This window comes from Phaenicophaeus curvirostris, chromosome 25 (genome assembly GCF_032191515.1).
Source record: "Phaenicophaeus curvirostris isolate KB17595 chromosome 25, BPBGC_Pcur_1.0, whole genome shotgun sequence".
NCBI lineage: Eukaryota > Metazoa > Chordata > Aves > Cuculiformes > Cuculidae > Phaenicophaeus > Phaenicophaeus curvirostris.
Genome location: NC_091416.1, coordinates 1,579,230 through 1,605,957, shown reverse-complemented (window position 1 = coordinate 1,605,957; position 26,728 = coordinate 1,579,230). Strand labels below are relative to the sequence as shown.

The following is a 26,728-nucleotide window of genomic DNA, read 5'->3' as shown; positions in this document are numbered from 1 at the left end:
TCTGAGCGCCAAGCAGAGCGGTTCTGTGTTAAAGGCACTGGCTCTGATGTCTCCGATGCAGATCATTTTGGAATGAAAATGTAAAAGCTAAATGTCATGAAATGACAGAGGATGCTAAAGGAAAGCAAGAGACGTTTCCCCTTCCCCGCTGCAGTCTGGCATTCCTGCCTTCAGTCCCACAGAGGCCAGGGAGCTGCACGACAGACGCCCAGCCTGCCCTCTAGAAATGTCTTCCCCAATGCGATTAGTTTGGGGACCGGCTCGGGGAACCACAGGGTCTGGAAACACCAAGGGTGGCTGAGGAGAAACCAAAGTCCTCTACAAAATGGAAAAAAAAACCTCTAGAGAAACACAGTCACAAATCCTGCTCCACTGCATGAGGCTCTAGGTGCCTGAAAACCAGAGCGTGTCCTCTCTGACAACACCACTGCATCCCTTTGTTGGGTCAATCCTGCTCTCCAAAACGGCTGCTTTTCAAATTGCTTCCAACATTTCCAAGTGCAACATTTGAGTGGGAGCCTAAAATCCGCATTCCTCCTACTCTTCACACCAGACTAAGGGAGGAATAATTTCAGAGAGGCCAAAGAAGTTTCAGTTGAGATAACAAACAGGGCTTTGCCCCACCCTTGCTTTTTAAGGGGGTCCCTTCCCATCTTAATGTTGGTTTTGAAGGGCTCAGCAGCATCTGGGCTCATTGCTCCTCTCATTGCCACGAACACTGCACATTCCAAAAGCAAAAACATCTTCAAAACTTGCTAATACGCCTGTGTGAGACATTCCAGCTGTCCCAGGTACCTTTGTTGTCCTATTGGGCAAATAAGCAAGGCTAAAAGAGAGTATCAGCACAGGAAAACAGAAATGGTTGCATACAACGGAGTGTGGAGGAACAAAATGACTCATGAGGACTTGGAACTCTCCCTGGGGAGATACATCACAGTGCAGGGGAGACGCTGCTGCTCCCAGCCTACAGCACTCGACCGCTCAGCTCTGAACTGACCTTAGGGCACTCTTTGCCAAATTACCCTCCCTTTCTCCTGCCACATCAGTCACAGTTGTCCTTCAAATACGTGAGGGCAGTAAGCGTTAGAGCTGTTGAAAATGAGAATCAGAGAGTAAGTAGCTTAATGAGTTACTGAGGGTCCTTCCAACCAAAACTACAGCCTTGGTCAAACACGCATCCCAATCTCTAGTTTGCCCCGTTTCCCTCCTCCTCCCTACCCTCATCCTCCCTTCCACACGCATTTTTCAAGCCCCAGCCAGCTAGGTCACTCATTGGTATGCTTAACCACAGTCTCTGGCTTTATCAAGGGGAGTTTCAGCATGCAAAGTGCACAAGGTCTCGGCTGTTTCCTTCAGACAGGAAGGGAGTGGGCACAGCGAGGGCAGAACAAGGACCGAGCTCTCGGTGCAAGGGAAAGACTGACAGACCCACACTGGCTGTTCTGAAGAAAAACAGGAGACTGAGTTAACGATGTAGCAGGCGAGAATGAAAGCAAATCACTTCATCAGGGACCATCAGCACCGACCTCAGCTTAACCCTGTGCAGTGAGGACTGACCCCTGCTGACCCATCAGCTCTGAAGTTAGTCCATATGCCTTTAACCATCAGAACTTTAATTTACAGGTAGCCAGCAATTTCATCCTTGAGGAGCTGCTTGGTTTGGGTTTTTTTCCAAGGTGCGCTACTCCTGCCCGTGCAGAACAGCGATCCCAGGTGTCCTTTCCACAGCTTCCAGCCAACTGCTGAACTCCCAGCACCTCAGCTAACCAGGTCTGCTTGTTTTTCATGGTGTTTGTGCTGCTACCTCACTTTTTAAGCACATTAATAAGCCCAGTCTGTCTGGAACAAGAGTCTCCAGCAGCGCTCTAATGCTATGCAGTTACTTTTCCCTAATGCGCTCCCCAACATTAAACGAGCGCTGTTTTAAAATTACTGTAATTTGATCTCCGCTTCATTTAATAAAAATCCTTCAGAGAAAGATTTTAACCCCTTTCCTTTCCAACTGCTACCAAACTCTTTATGCTTTTATTTCTCCAAATGCTGAGCTGGACGGACAAGCGAGCAGTAAGCGAGCCCAAAGCAGCTTCAGAAGGGAAACCTGCACGGTGAAAGGCATCTGAGCGGTCATTTTGCTTCAGTTTAAAATGGGAATCTTGCTTTTTTGGTTTCAGAAAGCATTTTTTATTCACTGCTTTTCTCCGCTAGCAATCCCTGATTCAAAAAGCCAACATGCCCAGTAAGCAGTCAGACACGGATTTGTAATGCAGTGTTCCTAACGATGTCCCGCTAACGCTGCACAGACTGCAACGTGGGCTACAGCGCAGGTATGTACGCGGCAGAAACTAAGCTTCGCATGGGTAACCAATTGCGATAATGGCTTTAAGCAAGCAAGTTGTCAGGGTTACTGAGGCACATTAAGAGGATGCAGCACTGTTGCATTAATCAGAAGCAGAAAACAATGGTAAAGCTCGTGGCTGCGGTACCTGGGATGACAGTGGGCTGCGCAGAAGTTCGGAAAGCATAGTGAGCTGGTTTGGACTTCCCTTGCTGGTTTTCAGCGATCACATAAACCTCGTACTCTGCATTCCAGTCCAGAGCCTTGAGCATGACGTGGTCGCTGCCGGACGGAAGTCTGATCTCAGGTTTCCATTCTGCGGAATGCTTCTGCGGAACAGCAAAAGAACACGGCACAGCGTTAGCGGCTCGCTCTGAGACCACTGGGGTTGCTTACTACCAAATGGAAAAGTAGGGAGGTTTTTGCACAAGCACACGCTACTCAGCTAATTCAGGGGTGCAAACCAGCAGTCTGTGAAATGAAATAACACTAAGCTTACATAACTACCACGTGCTCACAGCATGGAAAAATAATCTTTCATAATTAAACAAAAAAAAAAATTAAAGAAGGATTTTATACGTTGCTTCTGTGCATGTCACATCTCACACTCCACACATTTTCATACCTGCCTGGCACTTATTCCTGTACTGGCCACCACCAAGACCTTGGCCTCAGAGTTGTCTGCCCATAGAGCGAAGCCTGACTACTGAAGGGGCTAAACACAAATCGAGTTTGAATGTCAGTCACACTTACAGCTTTGTATTTGATCAGATAATGTCTGATTGGGGAGCCACCGTCATCCTGCTTGATAACGTTCACTTTAATGGAGTTTCCATCTTCTCCCATCTGACCTTCCAGTTTGGGTGCACTGGGTTCCCCTGAAACAACGGTGGATTTATGGTTAATTGTAAAAATAAAATAAAATAAAATAAAATAAAAAATCAGGGAACAAGTTTTCATCATCATGAGGAAAATACTTCATTACGCTCAGCTGCCAGGGTGCCGACCTCACTGACCCAGACACAGAGGACGCCGTGTCCAGGGTGCAAATATCCACAAGAGCCAAGGATTTCTTGCTTTTGGTGGTTTGTTTTCACCGTAAGTTACCATTTTTGTGTGCGACAGAACAGAGCCAGAGGCCAAGTGAGGAAGACCCACCCTTCCCCCAAACCACTCTGGAGCAGTAACGGGCTCCTTGTATTTGTTTGATGTGAAACACCTGGAAAACTTCAAGATAGAGCATGTGGCAAATGGGCAGCTGCTCCTGCGAAATGTCGATGTGAAGAGCATCGCTGAAAAGGGACGTCACACTCGTCACACAGAGCTGCGTTTGTGCTCCGGATCCTGGGCAGGTTTTAGAGCCGCAGGACCCAAGGCTCACTGGTTGCTCACAAACGGGGTGAAGGAAACGGCACTGAACACAACGACATCTTCTCCTCCCGCTTGCACTGGGACAACCAACTGCACTGACTGGAGAGAACCAGAGCCCAACACGCTTCTGGAACAGCCGTTTCAAAAAGAACAAGCTGTCATTTCCCACTTTGCAGCGCTGACTCCAGCAGGGAGGCGTGGTGTCCTCTGCCTCTGCAGGGCGTGCCGACGTACAGCCGCCCCCTTCATTCTACGATCGCCTTTTCTAGCCAGCTCCTCCATAAACCGCACACAACGGTTCACAATCCCAAGTCCCTCCTTCTCACACCTTTACTACAACACCTCTCCTACTAAAAATGGAACCCACAGACTGATATTACACTGCAGTGAATTGCTCCAGACTCGCCTCCTCCTCCTGCTTCTCTCTGACCAGGGATCAATGGTTTCTGAAGGGCTCTCATGGTCTGTGCATTCTCTCTGCAAGAGGCTTTACTACCTATTTATTTGGTTTTTGTAGAAAAACAAACCCATCAACCCCCTGTCCCTAACAACGCAAGCACTGCATAAGCAGAAGAACCTAAATGATGATTGAGCCCCGGTCCCTCCTTTCAGACGAGCCAGAGCTTCCTTTGCTCCACGTTCCCTAAAGACAAGGGAGGCTCAGGTCCATCTACGCCAACGCTCACCTGAGATTGAAGTGAGGGCTGGTTTTTTACCGCCCCCAAAGTTTAAATGCTAAGACTTGGACAGGATTAATCACAGATCTTGCTGAAGGTCCTTTTACCGCAGTGCCCGATTCCTTCAGCACTGCAGTCTAAGCGCTTCAACTATGAATTTGGGGCTTAAAAGCTTCTTAATAACTTTTGACCATTTCAGCTGTCGCTCTCTGGAAGCAATTCCACCCAATTTCTTTATGGGTAATTTGAGCAAAACCAACACTGCAATTATTTGTAAGTTGGAACAAACAAATCGGCTGCAGTTGGCAATTCCAGCGAGCTCCTGAGATTAATTACACTCTGCTGGCTGGACTCATTACAGGGGCCTAATGCTAACAGGTAATTTATATAACAATTAAAGTGGCTAAAAAGAAAAAAAAAGCCCTACGCCTCCGTTTAACCACAGCTATGTATATTTTATGCGTTTTGGAAGTATTGCTATTTATTAATCCAAGTGGAAAACAGCTCATTTAGAGCTGAACACAAGGAGTTTATACCCAGAGAACACAACAGACAATGCACATCCTGTGTTTTGCTGACATTTGCGACTTAAGCGCCTGAATGTAATCGTCAAATGAGAACAAAACCAGGACACTGAAGTAACGTTTGTGACTTTAAAAGCCTGACCTGTTGGCTAAAATAAAACTTTTTAAAAAGCCTCAGTTGTGTTGCATTAACTGAAATAAATACACTAGTCCTTGTATTCCCATCAACTCTAAAAGATAACATCAGTCACGGGAATTTACAGGAGCTTCTTTCAACCCCAAAGTCATTCTCAATGCTAAATCTATTCTGTCTGGATTTGTATTCAGGTACTTTTGGAGAGAACGTGGGTTTCTGACTGGCCAGAGAAAGGTCAATCATCCAACACCTTTCAAAGTTGATCTTCAGAAGCAATTTGAAGCCCTTCCTCACCCTCCAAAGAAAGAATTCAAGCATATTTTTTGTGAAACATCAATGAGAAAACTCCAAGACTCAGATTGAAACAGTAATTTAAGATTAATTTGATACCCTTGCAGGCCAACACGTGCTCTGTCCGACATCCCAGCTGTTCCACGAAGGTAATTACAGCCCATGGATACACAGGGCTCCGACCTGAGATACACACAGCTGGGTTTCACCACATTGTAACTTCTCTTAAAGATGCAAAGAGGGAACACACTTTTTCTTCCCCCATGTTATATTTTTCTTTTCCAAATCCTCGCCTCTGTCCTCATCACAAGACTCCCACCTGACAAGCTGGACACTTCACTGCCAACTAACTGAGGCTGCATCTTTGAAAAACCCTTCCCAGCCTGTTTCTCTGGGAATTACAAATGCTGAATGCGTTCCTAGTGCAGACAACGCATTGCACGTTGAAAATTAAACAGGAACAAGCAAGTTCTGGACAAGCACAAGTACCTCACCCAGGCAGACTGGAAATATCAGGCTAACCAAGCAATTACATCTTTGTCTTTCCTCGATCCTAGAAGAAAAATATCACCCCAAAGGTTACTCGTTTTGACTCCCGAGGTGAAGAAGCTTTACTGCAATGACTGTGTCACAACTATTTATCAACAATTAGTTGAAACTAGAGGCAAAAGTCTTTTTCTATCATTTTTTCACACAAGAAGTTACCTCCCAATCATGACTCAGGAAAGGGCATTCAGGGCTACTTATTTTGCTGGACACTGAGCCTCCTGACACTGCTGAAACTTTTATGAGCAGCGATGCTAACTGTCACCACGCGTGTGGTAGAGATGATGAACGGCTTCACTGATAACTGGACAGTGCAGCACCAACAGCTCCTCAGTACTCTTCCCCAGCAGATAATTAATAATAAGTAAAGAGATCTTGAAGTGATAAGGAACGCTGTACTCAGAGAATCTGACCTCTTATCTAACACAGGCTAGAAATTTATTCCAGTGATTGAGCACCAAGGCTAAAATCTGAAGGAACGTCCTTTGGAAAGATGCTCATTCTTGATAGATTTTACACATCGGAGATGCTGCTGCTCCTTCTACAGAGCCATTCCAGTGATTAATTGCCCTTGCTGCTGAAACTTTACTTTGCTTCAAATTGCCTGGTTTCTAGCTCCAGATCCCTTTCTTCCTCAATGATCTAAAAGCAAATCCGCTCTGAGAAACATTCCCTTCAAACAGGAGAACAGGGACCACTTAACAGCTGGGACCCAACAGGTACAGCACTGCACGCCCTGCTGAAGAGGACTCTCCATAAACACAGGGTGTTTCATTTATCTCAAGCAGCAGATGGAATCCAGATACAGGGCTGTAAACTTAAAAAAGGGTTAGTGTGTAGTTTCAAACAAAAGAGGAAGAAGTTTAGTGGAAAAAGTTTAGTCCAGCAGAGTCAGCATCCCTATAATGAGCCAAAGTGTCAGTAGCTGAAGAGAAAAGGTTGTCATCAGGAGGTTAGAGGAGAAACTCATGCACACAGAACATGCATCCTCTCTACAGGATGGGGGCTGAAAAGCAAAAGTGCATTACAAGGGTGTGCTGCATGCCCGGGGATCTCCCATTTACACCAAACCGACTGGATGTATTGCAGAAATCTGCCTCTGCCACCCAGAAAACCTGGGATCCTTAAAGAATCTCCCTTTTGATGTTGCTTCTTTGCTTACTGAGAGCAGGCAGCTCCAGGCATGCCACGTTTCCTCCGTTCAATCATTTTTTACACACATCCATCTGCTTAGAATCCACTCTGCTGCAGGAGGAGGGATGCAGGATCTTACGCTGTCACTCCATGCTGCCACAACGCCGAGCGATCGTGTCTGAGCTGGGTGGCACCTTGTTCAGCCCAGCAGCAAGAGCATCAGCCAATGCACGAGGCGCCGTCTGTAGGGCAGGAGACAAGGATCTTCAATTTTCACCCCTATCCTTCACTTTCCTCAAGAAATGGGGTAGATTTTGCTCAAAGCAGTGAAGTTTGCAGGTTTCAGCCACCCTCCATACTTGGTTAGAACTTGACCGCTTCCACTGATTTACACTTCACCCTTCGAGTGGTCTTCAGCAAAGAAAAGTCACCCAAATAGGTGCTGTATTGATGAGAAAAGCCAATGGATGTGCACGGCACACTGTCTGCTTCTTGCATTTTCAAGTATTTTTGAGTAAATGTTCTCTGGAGCTGAATTTAAGAGAGCTCGAAGTCCTGTTTTCCTGGAGTCCATAGAGCAGATGAAGGCTCTTCCAAAGGTGCCACTGCCCAGGAAAGACAATCTGTGAACTAGACAGCCTTCAATTTCTTTAGTATCTTTTAGGAAACTCTGTCCGCTTCTGCTTTCACATCTTCTGTGGCTCTAGGGACTTAATTTTTCTTTGCATTAACTTTTCTTCCTTTATCTTCACAACTACAAAGAGCTGCATGGAAAAAAACCAAGCAGATTCAAGCTCTCCAGCACTCATCTGCGCAGATCCTTCCCCACACTCCTTATGGCTGGCTTCTCAAGAAACAATAATGACACCAGGAAGGACTCCAGCTGCATTGGTTTGCTTAATATCAGATTATAGGTCAGAAATACCTTGGTGGCCAGTGTGATACACGAGACACTGGGATCAGTTGCCTCCAGTCTTGCAGCTCTTGTCTTTCTAGGAAGCAGCGCAATCATTTTGAGGCTTCCCAACTGCTGCACTGTGCTGGATTGCAGTGCAGCTCCCAAGGGTCATCAAAGATTTAATTCATGGCCTTTCTTCTCCAGCAGCTGAGTTTGTAACTTCCAGAAAGGAAGAAGCCAATGCTTTGCCCTGCTAAGAGTACAGGACGGCGCCTGCATGAAGGAAGCGTTACTGATGGTGGCCCTGCCCTGCCAGGACACTCGTCACTGGTAACCCAGCAGTAAGCTCAGAGATCCATTCTTCAGGCTTCAGATGTAACTCATGATGCTCCTGAAACCAGAACCACTGCCTGCTAGCTCCTGCACGTGATCTAAGGGTGGCTGAGGACGCTGCTCTGAGCCATTACATTTTCATTACTTTTATCCACTCCTGCTAAGCCACTAGCACCAATAATCTCCTGCTGCAGGGAAACAGCAAATGTTTCCTGGTATCCTTTCACCACTGTTTATTTTATATTCAAAGTGCTTCCTCGATCTAATACCAGTCTGACGTAGTTGGATTTCAGAGGCAGCTAACTGGGTTTAATTACCTGGTTTTCAGAGAGCGTCACAAGCACCAGGACTGGATGCAGCTGCAGTGAAACCTTGAGGTGGGGAGAGAGGAGAACAGGACAAGGCAGCTCACACTTCTCCCTAGTCGGAGGGCACTGAATGCCTGCTGGATCCCAGAAGGGATAACAGTGCAGCTGACAGAGGCTCTTTTCTCTGCTCCTGTTCCTTCTGCCCACCTTGAAAAGCAGCTCAAGGTGGTTACTAGACACCTGCAGCACTTCAGACTGGGAGCTTCAATTCCAGCCCAGCTGGCACCAAAGACAGATCCTGCATCCTTGCTGGGCTCCGGGAACACAGCTGCCATGCTTGGTAATTTCTGCAGCGCATGAATACGGGAGCGGCTGATTTCTGCAATCTTTGACCATGATGTAAATAGGACCAGATTGTGACCTACGGTGTCACAATTCGAGACAAACATCAGCCACAGCTACGGGAAGTCTCCACGAGCGGTAAATAGACATGGGTGAGAAAGAACAGGTACGGAGCCTTCACAATGCACACAAGAGAAGCAAACATCAACAGTCAAAAATAAAGAACAAAACCAGGAAAACATGCAAAAACGAGACAACCAAGTCTTCGATCCTCCTGGATTTCAACCAGAGAGGGAAGAGACCGGAGGAAGAGGGGCTGCTTCCATGCATGCAGTCATGTGGGAAGGTTACTGGTGTTAGTTTTGTTTTCCTGGCAAACCCCAGCCTGAATCCTCTCCTGGGGGCAGTCCAAGACAACAAGGCGATTTCAGAATTCATAGATTGAAAAACGCCAATTGCTTCCTGATTTTTGGAATTACTTGTTCAGCTGCGAAAGCAGAAGAGCAGGAGTTTTCCCTCCCTCCCTCCCTTTGGGTTATGCAGAGTGTTATGGGAAGTTGTAAAAATGACAATGCCACAGAAATTGTTATCACCACCACACACTTTGCTTGGAGACCAATTTCATCTCCAGAAGCTGCACGGGTCAGTCATTTGCTTCTTGATTTCATGGAGCTCACCAGCTAAGGTAACTGAGTTCAGATTAAATCTCTTCCCAAGCTCCCAGATAACGTGTGGGAGGGATGAGGAGCTGTGGCGAGAAAGGTGCAATAATAATTCTGATGGAAACGGTGCCAAGTCCAGCTTCCATCACATATTTATGTTATAAGAAATAAGCTCCCGCCCCAGCTGTGTTTGAGTTTTGATCATGACAGAAAGATTTCTTTCTTAAATCAGAACGTGACACGCTTACAAGAATTAAATTCCAGAGATTAGGAATTTCAGATCCTATTGACAGGCTGCTAAATAGGTATAGGGTCATGGTTTTCAGATAAAGGAAGTAAGATTGAGATGAGATCTTAGGGAGAAATGTTTTGCTGTGAGGGTGGGGAGACCCTGGCCCAGGTTACCCAGAGCAGTGGTGGCTGCCCCATCCCTGGAGGGGTTCAAGGCCAGGTTGGATGGGGCTTGGAGCCCCTGATCCAGTGGGAGGTGTCCCTGCCTGTGGCAGGGGGTGGGACTGGATGGGCTTTGAGGTCCCTTCCAACCCAAACCACGCCATGATTCTAGAAATGTGTGTGTATATATAAAAATAAATATGAACATTTACCGTATAGGGTCAAAACATTGCTACAGCAACAGGAGTCAGGATATTCACAGTATGTGAGCATCTCATCCTCTACCTCCAACCAGCCTACAGCTGGCACAGAGGCGCCCTGGAAGGCAGAAGGGCTCTGGCCGCTGGTGTTAACACCAGAGTGAGTTCTAGGACCTTACAAGGACACTGACTGTTGGATTCTGAGACCGAAAGAAGCAAATGACTGAGCCCCATGATTTCGGTCTTATTTTCCCTCCCAGTTTTCTCAAGCTCAGTGTGGAAACGGAAGCTGAGTCCTTCCCATTCGGACAGTGGCGAGTGACTTCTCCAAAAGGCCTGCGGAAAGGTTTTGGAGGGATGGAATTTGGAGATCCCTGGTCACAGACCAGAGGGGAATCCTCAACCCAAATCTAGGCAACCAATCAGAACAAAGCGTTTTACCTTCTGTTCACCAGCGTGGACGACATCATCAGCACCATGCAAGCCACATGACAAAGTCACATGATACGCACGCACATGATTGGTTGAAAGGAAAGTGGAGGAGGTCACATGGAAAATACAAAAAAATTAAAAAACTGATGTAAACAATGGGCAAGGGAAAAAATCAACAACAGAATTACAGACTAAATAAAACAGGAGCAAAATTAAATTAGCCAGTACATATCAGAAACACCGGGGAGACAGTAAAACCGCCTGGAAATACAAGAATATTAAACCATAGGAAGCACTGAGTTATGACCTTGCGAGTGTTAGGCACAGCCGCGTCGCTGCTTAGTAATACCACATCAAAGGAGAAACAAAAGTTATTGTAGAGGGGGCGCCAGGACTCAGACAGCTGGAGGGATCCACAGACTGTTGGGAAGAAAATGGGAATATTTGGTTATTCAGGAACAGAAGTGAAGTGAACTTCTCTAGGCAGCAGAAGTGAAACAGTCGAAATTAAAGCCCATGCAGCTCCATGAAGAGAAGCTTCGGCATTTCATACTGATGAATTCTCCCCTCTGCAGAAGCAAATGTCGTCCTAAACATCAACAATGACTGCAAAAGATAAAAGCTACGACGCGTACACAGTTCTGAGGACAGAGCTTTCGATCAGAGCCGCAACCACAACGGGGTCAGACTGATGGTTCTCACTCTGAGCCCACAAGCTCGTCCCACACATTCACCCCGATGACTCAGAGAATGGCATGAGCCACGTACAATGGATCACGCTGGTGATTTTATGTGTGCAAGGGGTTTTCCTGTCAACGAGGAGAGGAATGAAGCACTCTGAACTGGGGATTAATTACAAAGGTGGCAAAGGAAGACAGCTATGGCTGAGAGAGATGAAGAAGCACGCAGATGGTATAAGGGAATAAAAAACCAATCAGTTGTTGGACTGGAGGACAGCACTAACTCCATGCTCTGCTTCCCTTCCTAAATTACTGTCTACTTTATAACTTGCATTTTTCACGCTCGTTCCTCTGTCTCGCCTTAATGAGGCTGCTTCACAGCGCCCTGGGACTTCCCTGTGAATTTGGTGTAAAAGGAATTAAACCCTTAATCTTTTGGGTACTTGTGCCTGACAAGATTAAGGGCATTCTATTACCGGGGAGAGAACTGATGGTGCAAAATGTAAAATCCATTTGTTACATCTAAGCTCTCAATCCACTGTCTCTGGTTATAAACACAGACTCAGGGAACTCTAGGCATGTGCATCATGAATGGGGGGAGATTAAGAGTTACTGTGAGACTGCCTGGAAAGGCATTCAGTGTCTTCTGCTCAGGAGGAAACGTCTTTCCAAATCCCCAGCAAGCTTAGTATCATGTGAGATTTGAAAACAGACGTTTGGAAATTTGAAAACAGACGTCTTTAGCTTTAAACCTTGAAATCCACCCGGTTGTTGTGGGCAGAAGCCAGGTAGTTAGAACAGACTGTCCTGGAGCTCACAAGAGGAATGAGTCCCTGGTTCACATCAGCTTCTGTTCACAGGCAGGACTTGAGCGCATCTGAAAACACGAGAGCTTTTGCAGGCGGTTCTGTGTCTCCCGGGAATCCTGGGCCAAGGAACCCGATGATAATGTCTTTGATAACTACTGTTATTATCAGGGCTCGGTAAGGGGTCTGGAGCAGCGCCCAGCTTACTTGCAGATCTTATCTTTAAGAGCATGGAAAGGAGAGAAGCTGTTTTGTCTGCTCTGTGAAAATGCTCCTCCCTGCTCCGCAGCCAACCAGGTCCTGGACTGGAGCTGTCTCTGAACAGTCGGATCCTCGGGAGACAGGGACCCCAGCCCTGCCCGCCCGGAGGCACCGCGGCAGCGGCTCCAGGACTCTGGTGGGACACAGGCAGTGACACAACACACACATCTGCACCTCCTGGGAAAGCTGGAATGAGGGAGAGGGAAAGGAAAAAGGAGTGTAAACAACAAATGAATTAACGAGCAGCTGCTATCAAACTTTCACCTTTTATGTAAGTGGGCTTCACATACACACGTCTATGTTATTACAACAAATACTTGGTGGTCAGGCCCATTTATTGGGGAAACAAATTCCAGAGGAGAGCCTCCAGCTCCTCGGCACATCCATGGGACCATTTTCCCAAGACTGCTGTCTAATTTGAATTGGCTGGATGTCTCGTGCAAGAGAACACAGATTTTATAGATAAAATGCTTGGCTTTCCCCCTGCACGTTTATGCTCCTACAGATTCTGGACAAACAGGAGAGTAGGCAGAAGACAGGCCAAATTAGCGTCTCAACTTCAAATACCCAAACTTTTTCAAGTGACTTCAAACATTGCTGGGCAAAACAGATTCCACGGTGGAGAGCGCTGCAAGAAAACCTTTATTACTACCTCTGACACAGAACTATTTATCCGAGCCGCCTAAGAGGATTGAGTCAAAGGAGATCCACATTCCTAAACCTTACATGACCACAGACATCTCCCATATGTTACCAATCACACAAAGGCAAAATCTCAGTGAAGTCAGTGAAGAAACTCTTCAGCTTCATTAGGTTTCAATTAGATCCGTTCCTCATTTTGCTGACTTCATGATGCTGCGCAGCAGCTCTCGGTCTCTTAATTGCTCTTGGTTTCATTCATTTCCCCACCGAGGTTAGGTGAGGGCAAGGCACAAGATCACTCAGCAGTAGCATCAGTAAATGATGCAGAGCTATAAGAGCATCTGCCTTGCACCAATGGCCTCTGACGCTGTTGAACACAGCAGGTTCATATGCTGCAGAATGACTTAGCATGCAAAACAAATGCGTTTATTTGCATAAATCAGCTCTGTACAAAAATGACTGAGGCAGCGACTGGTCAGCCCTGCTCTTCAGTACAGGAGCCTGAACTTCAATGTAAGCAAAAATGGGAAATTTTGGCCTTAAAAAAACCAACATCTTCCCCCATCAAACATCAGACACCTCCCCAACAAACACACAACCTGCCCTCTGCCACTAGAGCGAAAGAAGCGTGGACAACGTTCATCACAAACCAGCTTCCAGTGTCTTTTCTGGGTAAGAAGACCCACTCTTTTAAAGGAACAAAGAACCTTCTGCAAAACATGAACACAATATTTTCCCTCCCAAGTGAAGCCATCTCCCAGCCCCCGAGATGTGAACAGTCGTAACGGAGTCTCTGTCTCCTGAGAAATAAAATAAAAGATCATTAGTAAACCTGCTGGGCCCTGCCCTTCGCTCTCTCCACCCCAACCTCCGAGTCAGATTAGAATTAGAAGTTCTTTTCAGCAATACAGAACTGCTGCCGCTTGAGAGTCATCGGAAATTACGATTTACATCATCATACACATGAAAAATACTGCAAGGAAAAACATTTGCTGTTACTGGCAGAAAAAAGGACATCTCATGCGATGTGCAGGAGCATGGAAAGTGCCAGTCATAAACGCAGTGATAATCTGTTTTCAAGTACCTTTGACAGCTCTAGAGTAGCCGTATGATCCTCTCCCCTCATTCCAACCCCAGAATAATCACACACTTCATGCTTTTAGTATTTTCCATTCAGAAGCGCTGAACCATTTCTAACACACTGCAGGCAAACACACAGGTCTTTATCTTAAAAGCCACACTCACAAACACACACATGTCACTCCTGCAAATCAGAAGCATTTGGCTTTGGAGGAATGATTAGTTGTTCTGAACACACACATTCACCACGTAAACCTATGAATTCCTTGTGTGTTTTTATTCGTTTTCCAGGACTGTGTCACAAAGATTTGCTTGGCTTTCAGGCAGCTGATCGGCTAGAGATCTCCTGCAAGGAGGCATCAAACGCCCCCATACGATGCACCCACTCAGTGTGGGGAAGCGGCGCCACTGGACCCGTAACAGCTACTCTAAATCAGACACTTCTCCGTGCCTACAAATTGACTAATGCAAGTCTTAGCTATTTTTCCTTAGACTACTCAGATCCAGTTTGGAAGCACCTGCTTGCCTGCCTCAGTCTCAATAGAAATGACTCTCTGACCTGAAGGAATCCGAATCCAATTCCCATCTCAGACACAGACTTGTGAAGTCTTAGACCTCTTCTAGAGCAGACAGAGAACCAGTAGTAAGATGGGGCAATGCTCCTTCTCTCTGAAGTCCTCTCTCCTGTAATATATTCTATTCTCGTTCGCATCTCCTTTCAACATCCAGCATCCATAGCTGTAGTATCAACTGTATCTCTCTGAGTTCACAGGAAGCAGAGCAAGGCAGGGCAGCAAGATTATTTAGCCCACGTCCTTCTTGCAAACGCAGCTTTAACACTGAAATCACTAGTGGAAAATGTAAAAGGAAAACATTCCTTTTGGAAATCATAGAATCACAGAATTGTTTGGGCTGGAAGGGACCTCAAAGCCATCCAGTCTGACTCCTGCCATGGACTGGGACACCTCCCACTGGATCAGGGGCTCCAAGCCCCATCCAACCTGGCCTTGGACACCTCCAGGGTGAAATTATAATTTAAATTTATATTTTTTCCCTCTTTATCCCCTTTTGTGTTTTTTCTATATTCAGTATTTCTCTTTTTTACTGCATGCTTGGTAGGAAGAGGGGTACCATGCTGGGTTCTCAAAAGCTACATGCTCACACAACACATTAACGTCAGGCTGTTGGTTAACAGGCATCGAAATAACGCAGCACAGAGCTTTAATTCCCTCGCTAGAAGGGCTACAGCATAACAAACGGCACTCGGGACCAAAGGGGAGCAGTCAGAGCACTTGGCGGCTCTGAGCTTTCGGATTCAGCAAGAGGCTGAGTTGCTATGGAAACATGAAGGACAGACCAGAGATGTAAAGGTGAGCTGCACCATGTAAATACGTTATAAGAGGCAGGGGCAGCGGTGACAGAAAGGAAAGAGAGGAGGTCTAATGGGGAGAGAGTGAGAATGACACCGAATCCTTACGGCAGACCGGCAGTACCTGAAGTGTCTGCAGAAACTGTGCTCTGCTGCTGTTCCCCAGCCCTTCTCAGGGAGAGCTGTGCTGGGAAGCCAGCCTGCCCTCCAGGGTTCCTGCAGCAAGATGTGGCTCCACGGATCCCTTATTGATGCTTTTTGAAGAGTTTTGACGCTGCAAATCGGATTTCAGATACAGCTACAGCATTTTTTTCCCTAATTTTGGCCCAAATAACAACCTACATTCGTGCTGCCAGGTCATTAAGTGTTGTCATTTCTGGGAGGCCCTTGAGAACAGCACCCGCTGTAGCTTTTCCTGAACTACAGAAGACGAAGGATCGAGGACTGCCCTTCTGAAACACTCTTCCTTCTCACCTCCACGTACCAGGGCCAAGACACAGGCAGAGAGGAGGAAAAAAAGATCAAATAGGGTGTGAACGCCCCTGAGGAACCAGGCAGTTTTGAGAGAAGCAGTCAGATCAAACCCCCCCCACCAGGAACAGAAGTGAGCACTCCACCCCCAGGAACACAGGCAGATTCCACAGGCACTGAATACAAGGATTCAGGACAGAAGGACAAAGAAGAATGGGTGCTACAGTATAAAAAGGATTTAAATCTACTGGAGAGTGTCCAGAGGAGGGCATGACGTGGGTGAAGGGTTTAAAGGGGAAGCTGCATGAGGAGCAGCTGAAGCCCCTTGGTCTGTTCAGCCTGGAGGAGACTGAGGAGACATCTCATCACGGTCTGCACATTCCTCACATAGGGAGGAGGAGCAGCAGGAGCTGAGCTCTTCTCTCTGGACCCGAGGGAATGGCAGGACGATGCCAGGACAGGGTTAGGTTGGACTTTAGAAGGTTCTTCCCCCAGAGGGTAGCGAAGCACTGGAACAGCTCCCAGGGAAGCAGTCACGGCTCCAAGCCTGACAGAGTTCAAGAAACATCTGGATGATGCTCATAGTCATATGATTTAGCTTCAGGTAGTCCTGCGAGGAGCAGGGTGTCGGACTCGATGATCCTTATGGGTCCCTTCCAACTTGAGATTTTCTATGATTCTATGAATTCCTTTCCCTCCCATGGAGGTATCGGTGCTGCTGGTGTGACAGGAGAACAGAGAAGACCGTCAGGCAGTTTGCAGCCTAAATCTGATTATGTGGACTTCAAAAAAAAAAAAAAAGACGATATGAAAAAATGAGTTTTCTTCCACAGCTCCAGAAAGTGTCTTAGTAACAGACTTAGGGAAGACAAGCCAATCCCTGCTGGTCACTTGAATACCTTCCGCTCTATTTACCTGAGAAACTAAACTCTTTATTTTCTGCACTAAGTTGGTTTCAGGAAATGCAGCTTCACACTACAAAGGCTGAATATATCCCGTAAGATGTCCCGAAGAGTGGAACAAACTGACCAGAAATCTTAATGGCAAAGGCCAGTGACAACAAGCAGGCAGGGTTTTGCTTTACATCTTTCTCTTAATCTCTCCCTTTCCAGGAGTCCAGCTTACCTGGGAGCTCTCTGGGGCTTTTCTGTCCTGCAAATCAAACTCATGTTTATTTGTAGTTCCTCTACCTGAAGATTCAGTTTTCAGTCAGAGAAAAGAAAGTACATACACAGAAAAGGAGGAAAACACCCAAGGATGTTAGGCAGACTGCACTGCACTCGGTGAGGAGACGCATGCAGAGCAAAGAGGAACAGAGACCACAGCCTCTTCTACCATACTCACTCTCTGCTAAACAGGAGGTGGGTGCAGCAGTACTGGCTAAAGAAAGAAAAAGGAAGGTGAGGAAGGGAGATGACTTTGTTAAACACTGCCAAAAGACAGACCATTAAAACCCAAATTGCTAAGAGTGTGCCAGATCGAGCCTCTCTGGGCATACAGTGCAAGAACCGCTCAGTGCACTTTGCATTCTGGATTCTCTCAGAACCACACGCACTACATTATCAAATGTTTACGACACTTTTGGGTCCCACCAGCACAAAAGCAAGAAAGAGCTGGGGCTTCAAAAGAAACCAGTCACACGGTCTGTGTGCAGCCTTTGTTTGTCCTCAGGTTTATAAGGAAAAGGAAATGCGGAAAACCAGTCAACTGTTGGGATGAAAACGCCAACCCAGGTCAGGTCAGACATTCCCCCCCAGCCCCACAGTTCTCATCAGCAGCACCAATGCCTTGGCCATTCGCTCGCCTCGAAGATAGAAAGAAACTACTTTTTGCTTATGGAAGAGAATTTGAAAAATCAAAACAGCTACGGACATACTCCAGCAGGTGTTTAAAATGGTGTCAGGTTTTACACTGAAGTAGAAGCTTTAAATAACAAGGCGAGGAAAAGTAGTTGCTTTGGCTCGTCTGAAAAACCAGCCTCGGCTGGTGTCAAACCCCAGCTTTTACGTTCTCTCTTGTAGACCTTCTGACATGTTTCTGCAATCTTCAAATCCCACCAGACTAGGGGACCCCTGACTTCCTCCTCACGTTGACATGACAAGAAAGGTAATATTGTGAGACAGCAATTCCAGCACAGATGGAAAAAGGCATTTCTGCCAAGCCAGCACCTCCTCACCATTGCTGCAGCCCCATCTGTGACCCGAGACGGGCTTCATGAACCCCAGACTGCAGAGAAAAATCACAGAACCCAGTGCTCAGGAGGATCGCAGCTGCAAGGCGTAAGTGTGCTTGAAAGAGCATCAGCAGAATGCAATTTGTAAAGGAAAAAAAGGTTATAGTGCACAAAGAGGGGAAAAAAGGAATGGAATTTACCTTGCGAGGGAGCAGAGTTAAGGACTGCAGGCTGGTTGACAGCCAATTGCAACATTCAAAAAAGTCAAACCCCCTCTGCTAACAGTATGAATTAACATTCTTCAAAGCCACGTACCTGTCCCCAAGCAATGAACATGAGGGTTGGCAAACAGATCTGTCCAGGCGGCTGAAACAAAGCTTTTAATACTCTTTTTATCTCCCTCCTTAACTGGATCTTTCCCTTTTCCCGTGGTACTGATCAGTGCAGAGACCAAACACCTAAGCCCTTGTCTGCCTTGTGCATTGTTGCCCACGTCCAATTGGGAAGGGCCAACCTAACCCTTGGCCTGATGGCCGTAATAATCACCCAGATTAACGTCCTAAACAGGCTCTATCTCTTTACTGAAACTAAGAGGCTCCAAACAACGTCATACCAGGACTGCACATGTGTTCTGGAAACATCTCCCCGTTGACTCTACAACTACTGCAACTTGCAGCTCTCTGTCCATCTGCCTGTTCATCGAGCCACCTAGACTACCAAGCCATTCATCCTCTTAGCGGTTTTAGCTTCTGTATAACACCATCTTTACAGAAAAATAGCACCAGCACGACTCAAATGCTGTAATTAGTGTAAACAAAATCTTTCCCTTTTAAAGCTTTAGCTTCAGAAACCTCAAAGAATGCAACAGCAGCTCCTTAAAGCTCGTCCATTCAATGTTGGAGATAATGACCGTCCATCATAAGGACGTGTATTTTAATAAACAGGACGATGCTCACTTAGATGAAAAGGTTTCTTCGAGCTGTCATTGATTAATTCCCATTTGAAAGGGACAAAGCGATGGGGAGAACAATACTTCACTGACCTCAACTGACAATTAAACAGATCCATCGAATGTCTCCAACTTATTTGGTGCGGGGAAGGGAGAAACATGCAATTGTTTATTTAGTATGAGGTTTACTTATTTATTTGAGACACAACCTACACAAGTGCTGGAAGACCGTGCATTAACGGTAAAAAATGTTAGTGAGGAGAGCCAAAAAATGTGATTTTTTTCTTGAAGTTTTTGCTTTCAAAATTGTGAAGGTATTAAAAAATGATGAAGTTTTTAGTTGGCTCTTAACTGGTCTAAACCAGATCTGCAATTTGGCTGAACGTTTTTCCTTCTTTACTTTTTCTTCACCTGAATTACCTACTTTTAATTAGAATTTGAGAATTTTTAATTGATTCATAAACACGCAGCCTTCCACTACTCCACTCTATAATCAACAAGCTAACTGTTATTATTAGACAACCACTACGTTAAATATTTAAATTGCATGCTCTACAGTAACGACAAACACATTAACCCCTAATTCTGTTCTAAAAGAGCAGTAGGATGACTATTCCTGGGTCAGTCTTGTTAGGAAATGAAAAGCTAACATTGTGTATGTTAGAGGAACACTCAAGGAACATAAAAAGAGAGTGAAAGCAATGCAGAGAGGCACTTACGTGAGTGAGGGATGCCTGCAGTTTTTCCATGGATGGAACACAGACAAAAAGAAAGACAGATATAGACAACAACAACAAAAAAATAAAATGTAGAAGAGGTGAGAAGAGGAGATAGAGAACATGGAGCTGGAAAATCAAAACACCACCAGCTGTCTCAAATCCAACCCTGTGGAACGGGGGAAGGTCACAGGAGCTACCACAAGGGAGCAGCCAGTCCTGAGGGCTGGTTTACTGGCCGGAGATTTTCCAAGCAGCTCTGGAGAGGCAGAAGCTGGCAGACCAAAATCAAACCCATGCACAGCTGACAGGGCCTCACAGCATGCACAGGAATATCGCTAGCTCCGAATATGAGGAGAAGGTCCTGCACAACCGTTTCAAAAGAGCTATGAAATAGGTACACGAGTATGGGTGCGATGGTGGGAAGACAAATAGGCTGCAGATCCAAACGCAAGGGAAGTGGGAGAGAGCCACCCCGGGGGTTGTGGGTCATTGAATATGGGTCCTGATGCTTGGATGAGGCTGTGCACAAGGATAAGAAACCACCTTTCCCCTACCAGTTCTACATGTTTTTTCCTCTTTCTCTCTTTCCTGTCTTGAAAATGTCTCTGTTTATCACTTCTCTTGTTTCTGGTTGAAACGGGAGGGAAAGAGGCCACAGCAGAGCACCCTGCCACTGGAGTGGAAGATCGCCCACGTAAAGCGCACGAGAAGCTGTGGAAATCGCCTCACGCACTGCACGGGCATCTTAAAGCAGTGACGGGCAGAACAGAGAAACCCTCCTACCTCCCACAGCTCACGGCCAGTCCTAAGCTGAACCTCGTAATTTTTGGCTTCCGGAAGACCCGGCCCTGTGGCGATGACTTTTCCATTCTCTACAACCAATGCCCTTCTCAACTTGCTGCTTTACGTTATTAAAACTCTTTATTGCACTGCCCATTCTCTTTGACACCACCAAGTTTATACTCATAACCTAGGGTACAAACTCATGCAAATGAAATCGCTCCTCTGCCTCCTACCTTCAAAAAAGATTTTTAATTAGTAATGAAATTCGCTACCATTAAAAAACACGATAAAAACAAAGGGTGCAGCAAGAGAAGAAGGTGTCGTCCATGCGTGGCAGAGATTCTCTGGAAAGACACAAGGAAAGAGAAGCAGAGGGAGGTCTGGGTTGTACTTACGAACTGGTTGTGTCTTGAAGTCGGACGGGAGGCTAATCTCGCCCACGCCTTTGCCGTTGACAGCCGACAGCCTCACCGAGTAGGTCGTTTCAGGTCTCAGGCCAGTGATAGTGATCATGCCCTCCACGCTTGCTGTGGCAAAAACAAGGGAGGAAAAGCAAAGAAAGACTCAGGCTGTAAGTCAACAATAAATGCCACCTTTCTATCGTATACTTTTGCCACACTCATCCCACGTAACAGAGCTCTTTCCTGGGCTGAGCCTCAGATAAACAGACAAAGAGAAAGGTCAGAGCCACCCCCTCTGTGTCAGCCACCTGGGTTGCCACAGCAGCTCTGGAGGTGATGTAGAAGTTTGTGGTAGACACCAGAGGGCATCAGCCCTTGTCTTGTGCCAAGGCACTCCTGGAATAATGCTTTTTGAGACCAGTGCCATGCGGGGCTCTGGCTGCAGCAGACATCCCACCCAGAACTGCTCATCCGTTGGGCCGCACGATCCAATCAAAAGCAAAGCCCTCAGCAGGACAGAAACCCACCTCCCTCCTTTAACCATCTATAAGGAGGTCAGATATAACACAAGAAGTGGAAAAAAACCTGCTGCGGGGCCACTAGGATGTGAAGAAAGAAATAAGGTCTGTTTTTCCTGCACAGACACAACAGGAGAAATGCAAAACATAAATCTGGCTAGCTATGATGCATCACTAGTGGGGACCTAAAGAAGAATTTCAGTTCCAGCCAGGGTTGGTGGTGGAAGATTCAGCTCTGAAATAGAATCCGCCTCTACAGAGACCTCACAAATCAAAATTCCTTTGGTTTAATGGACTTTAGGATACATTAAGCTTGTGTATTCCTATAGATTGCTAGAACAACACAGGGCACAATGGGAGTTGGATTTGCTTCTGGAATACAAGGGTTTATGTTCCAAGGGGAATCAAAGGAGCCTCACTTCCAACTGAAAATTCAAGGCGTCTCTGCAACCAAAATTGCAAAGCTACGGAAGCCTCCCCTCTGGCTCTCCCCTAAAGAAAAGAAAGCCTTTCGAGATGCAGGTAGGGCAGGGTAAGAACCTGGTTCTATCATCCTACCTTCTTTAGCATCATACAACCTGGAATGCCATTCTCCCTCGCCCAGTGCCCTCCACTCGGCTTTGTACTTGAGGATGGGGACCCCGCCGGTCGCTTCGGGCTCATCAAACTCCACCTGGGCCGTACTGGAATAGGGCTCCACTCTGTCAATGGAAGGAGAGGACGGAGTATCTGGAGAGGAAGGGAAAACAGGCAGTGATACAGAAGACAGTGGGAAACAAGCTCCAGTGGCAAAGAAAACAGAAAGCTGGGAATATCAAACACACCCTTGTCACGGCTTCGCAAAGGAGACGAGAAGGTTGGGCTGGAGGTTCCTCTCAGGAGGGGAGGGCTGTAAAAAGGGCTTTTAAGAACTCTAATTAGCGCAGAGACCTGTGTATTTTCTTTCCTCTAAGAGGGTAGGAACTTAACAATACCTGCTTCAAATGAGGACAAGCAGAGCAGAATAGCGAGAGCAACCTGGATGCTTGTCTGTCCCTACAGCATCTTCCACTGGGCACTTCAACACAGAGCTGGACCACTCCAAACTCTGCCTCCACGGCAGCCCTGAGAGGGCACCAGAGGCCCTTCCCCTGTCATGCAGTCAGACTCCAGAGCTGTTTGGCTAGTACACTGTGCTCCGAGGGTTCTATCCTGCACCTCGTGTACTATTAGAGATACTTTGCAGATTCTGAGAGGCACACACGTCTCCTCATCTCCCTCTCCGGGATGCTCACCTGCCTGCACAAGGATGAACTCTGAGGACTCCTGGCCAATGCGGTTCACAGCAGTGCAGTTATAGTTCCCAAAGTCATTTTCAGAGTCTGGTGTCACCTGTGGAAGGAATAAAGGCTCATGATCAGATCAGAAAATCCTTTTTGCTCTGTGAATGCACTCAGCATTCCGCTGGGAAGAGAAACCACAATAAAGTCCATGTGTTAACCCTGAGGGGCGTTCACAGGAGGGAGAACGGCTGTGGGCAGAAAGTCCAAGGCAAGGAGGGGGTGGTGTCGTCTATTACCCCATTTTCCTAATGTTTACATGCCAGAGACACCACTCAACTTCTGTCTGCCAACAGGGCATCCTGACAAAAATCTTAACTCATTCAACATCAGGAACATAAATTATTTGACAGCACCGAGCCTCCTTGGCTGCAAATGCCTTCTTCCCTCCCTGCTTTTCCTCACCTCCAGGTAGCTTGCTGATGGAGTGTTGTAGATCTTGATGTTGCTGTAGTTTGAGCTGGGAAGCAGCTGCCCATCCCGGAACCAGGAGATGACAGCACTGGGGTAAGCAAATACCTCACAGGTGATGTTCACTTGGTTCCCTTCCCAGGTATAGACAGCCACAGGGCCCTGGAGCTTAGGGGCATCTGAAAGACAGACATTTGTCAAGGCAATTTGAGCCAGAAAATCTCCTACAGTAGCCCAGTCAGCCTCACTTTTCTGGGATCCAGTTTAGTGTGGGGAAGGGAACCTAATATAGGAAATGGGAACTGCCTACTCATCCAGGAGGGTGAGTGGCATCTTTTGCTGAAGGACGTAAGGAGAAAACTTAATCAGTCCCAGAGGCTGCTCCTAACACAGCACAGGAGGAGGAGCAGACCACATGCTGTGCTTACTGGGAAGAACTCTGATGCACCCAAAGGAAGGGACTGCAGCAGATTCACAACCCATAATTCTCCCAAGGTGCAAACGGCATCCCAGCTGGAGACAGCCAGAGCAAACATTTCCATGTATGCACACAGCAACACGTCTCCAACAAAGTTATTTCAGACCAAGTAGCTTCCCTCACCCTCTACCTGTAACACCACACGTCTCCCCAGCTGTAGGTGCCTCAGGCTCACCACAGGAAATGAGAACATCCCCCTCTAAACACACCAACGCCCTCTCCCTGCTGCATCCTCCACTTCTTACACTGCACTTCAAGGTACATGGCCTGGGAGTCCTGCCCGATGGTGTTGCTGGCTGTGCAGACGTATTCGCCGGCATCTGTGTACTGAATGTCTTTGAGGGTCAGGGATGACACCCGGGCATGGCTACGTATCACGATGCGTCCATCCATGGTCTGGCAAGAAAGGAAAAAAGATTTAGAGGCCAAGGACTCAGCCTGCAAAGCAGACTAAAGGGATGGGAACAAATTCAAGTCTACCTCCCGCCAGCCCTCCAGTGCTCAGTGCTTCGGAAGGGAACACCTGAGGCCAGGGAAATCCTGGGCACACAGAGGCATTTCCAGAAGCAACAAGAAGATTCCTTGTTGCACAGGGCCAACTGCAGCAATTCAAAGCGCTCACGAGAAGGGAAAAAATGGAATGAAGGACCAAAGCGTCAGATGCTAGTACGTGTCTGAGGACAGCTGGGTAACAGAATCACAGAATTGTTTTGGCTGGAAAAGACCTTTAAGATCAGCAAGTGTAACATTGAGCTTCTTCCCACAAAGAGAATCATAGAGATCCAGCTCTGCTTAAAAAATTGTGGCAGTGTAGTCTTACAGAAAACCGCCTCAACAGCTACTGTGCTCCCACTTCAGTAGTTCTGGCCTCCCCCTTCTCTCACCAATACTTGTTTTATTTCAGCATCCTTGAAAGGTCATTAATGAGAACAGATTACAGAATCATGTAATGCCTTGGGTTGGTAGGGACCTTAAAGCCCACCCAGTCCCACCCCTGCCATGGGCAGGGACACCTCCCACTGGATCAGGGGCTCCAAGCCCCATCCAGCCTGGCCTTGAACCCCTCCAGGGATGGGGCAGCCACCCCTGCTCTGGGCAGCCTGGGCCAGGGCCTCCTCACCCTCACAGCAAAACATTTCTTCCTGAGATCTCATTTCAATCTCCCCTCTTTCAGCTCCAAACCATTCCCTTTGTTCTGTCCCTGCCCTCCCTGATCAAGAGCCCCTCCCCAGCTTCCCTAGAGCCCCTTTCAGTGCTGGAAGCTGATCTAAAGTCTCCCCGCAGCCTTCTCTTCTCCAGGCTGAACAACCCCAGCTCTCTCCGCCTGTCCTCGCACAGGATGCGCTCCAGTCCTTGGATCATTCACGCGGCCCCCTCTGGACTCACTCTCAGAACTGAACCAGGCGCAAGGGAAGCTCAGATCTCTCACCTGAACACGGCACTGAAGAGAACAAGGAACAGTGAACAGGGCAAGAAAACTCTGTGACCGTTCTAGAGACAACCCTGCTTCAGGATCTTGTGATACTTCAAGAGAATTCTAGAGCCATCTGCACTGGCCACATGCTAGTTCAGAAATTAGTCTCAAATGCAAGAAAGCATGGGGCTGTCAATCACAGAGACAAGGAATGTAAAATCCAAGCTACCCTCTGCCCAAAGGGATTGCAGCCACCCAGCCACCCCACCCCACCCTGCCTTTTTTCCCTCTCCAGTTTGTGACCAAAGCCCAAGTGCTCCCTTAACACATGAAGACATGGACTCCTCCCTCCACTTTGGTGCTTGCACAAGCTCCTGGTCCTCGTGCTTCAGCTTGGAAGCTGTAAAGCATCAACTTTCATCTAGTTTCCGAAGTGATACAGGCACAAATGAACAAATTGGGTTCCCTCACGGCTGTGCCTGCCACTACAGCCTGCTACACTCACTGCAATTAGTGCTCCAACAGCATTAATTTTCTTGCAAGATACAGAACAAGCATAGAGATTATGTGTAAAAACCCTGAGGATATTAGCCAGCCAAACGCAGAGCTGTAGCACAAGGTCAATGTCTGGTATCTCAAGTGGTCAGATCCTCTGGGCCCAAAGCTTCTTTCAGTTCCGCACTAGAGCCCTCAACCTCCAAGACTGATGGAGTACAAGTAAATGTGATCACCTCTGCTAGTTCTGAATATTAGTTATTTGAGCTAGTCAAATTTCATGTGCACATGAATAGCATCCTTTGATGACATAAAACTGATTATATGCAGCATTTTTCTTCTCTCTTCTACCCTGCAGAGGTCTCCTGCAATCCCTGACCAATGCCACAAGCTACAAACTCCACTCCCTCTCTCGTGCTTGGTGCCCTGTGTTGCTGCGAACAGTTCTTTTTTTCACGTACGCGTGGTGTTGCGTGCATCATTTCCTAGAACCAGGGAAAGATCCCCTAACACGACATTAGCCCACTGTGCTCTCAACACAACCAAATTCTGCTTCTACCTTTCTTCACCATCCTCTTTGATTTCGAGGATTTGGACAGCAAAATGCTTTACATTAATGTAGAGACAACTTAAGGAGCAGAGACTCACACCACAGCAACGGTCACTCTGCAGAAAGGGAACCATGGCTCTCCACACCATCGATTACTACAGCTCTCCTGAGACACCTGAAGGTACTTTTCTCCAGGTTCTGACCATGCCACGTGGCACACAGTCACCATGAACACGCTGCTATGGCTGAAGCTCAGAAAATCTCCTTTACTTTAAACCAGCCGATGCATCAGTAAAAGACTTAATGCCAAATATGCGCTCAGCTTCCTGAGAACCAAACTCCCTGCTGCTGGAATTCCCTGCTAACAGACCCCATGCTAGCTGTTCTAAAGATGTAGCAACACAAGCTTCAACACCATTCTCACAGAACCCCACTTGGATATCTAAAGACAAGATGTAGTAAGAAATTTAGTGACAGCAAGCTTAATAGTGTTAGCGCTCATATTAATAAAAAGCTTGAGAGCACAGTGAAAACACGGGTGGGGGAAGGAGGAGACAACTGCAATAGGAGTTAACGTGAAGCCTGAAAAGATGCGACTACTCAAATTCCACATTCTTCAACGCAAAC

At 46.9% G+C, this 26,728-nt stretch overlaps 1 protein-coding gene across 10 annotated transcripts in view; it reads right to left on the bottom strand.

The window, feature by feature from the left end:
- NCAM1 (neural cell adhesion molecule 1) overlaps window positions 1-26,728 on the bottom strand; it is a 104,530-nt gene that overhangs the window by 12,660 nt on the left and 65,142 nt on the right. For 6 of the 10 annotated variants that reach the window (XM_069876429.1, XM_069876435.1, XM_069876431.1 and 3 more), the window contains 7 exons: window positions 23,888-24,038; window positions 23,159-23,343; window positions 22,709-22,805; window positions 21,993-22,163; window positions 20,911-21,042; window positions 3,089-3,213; window positions 2,484-2,664 (listed from right to left, as the gene is read on the bottom strand). In XM_069876429.1, the coding sequence (XP_069732530.1) occupies window positions 2,484-2,664; window positions 3,089-3,213; window positions 20,911-21,042; window positions 21,993-22,163; window positions 22,709-22,805; window positions 23,159-23,343; window positions 23,888-24,038 (1,042 nt within the window). Of the gene's footprint in view, window positions 1-2,483; window positions 2,665-3,088; window positions 3,214-19,732; window positions 19,748-20,910; window positions 21,043-21,992; window positions 22,164-22,708; window positions 22,806-23,158; window positions 23,344-23,887; window positions 24,039-26,728 lie in introns of all 10 variants that reach the window. The other 4 variants (XM_069876428.1, XM_069876432.1, XM_069876430.1 and 1 more) reach the window with 1 other exon arrangement.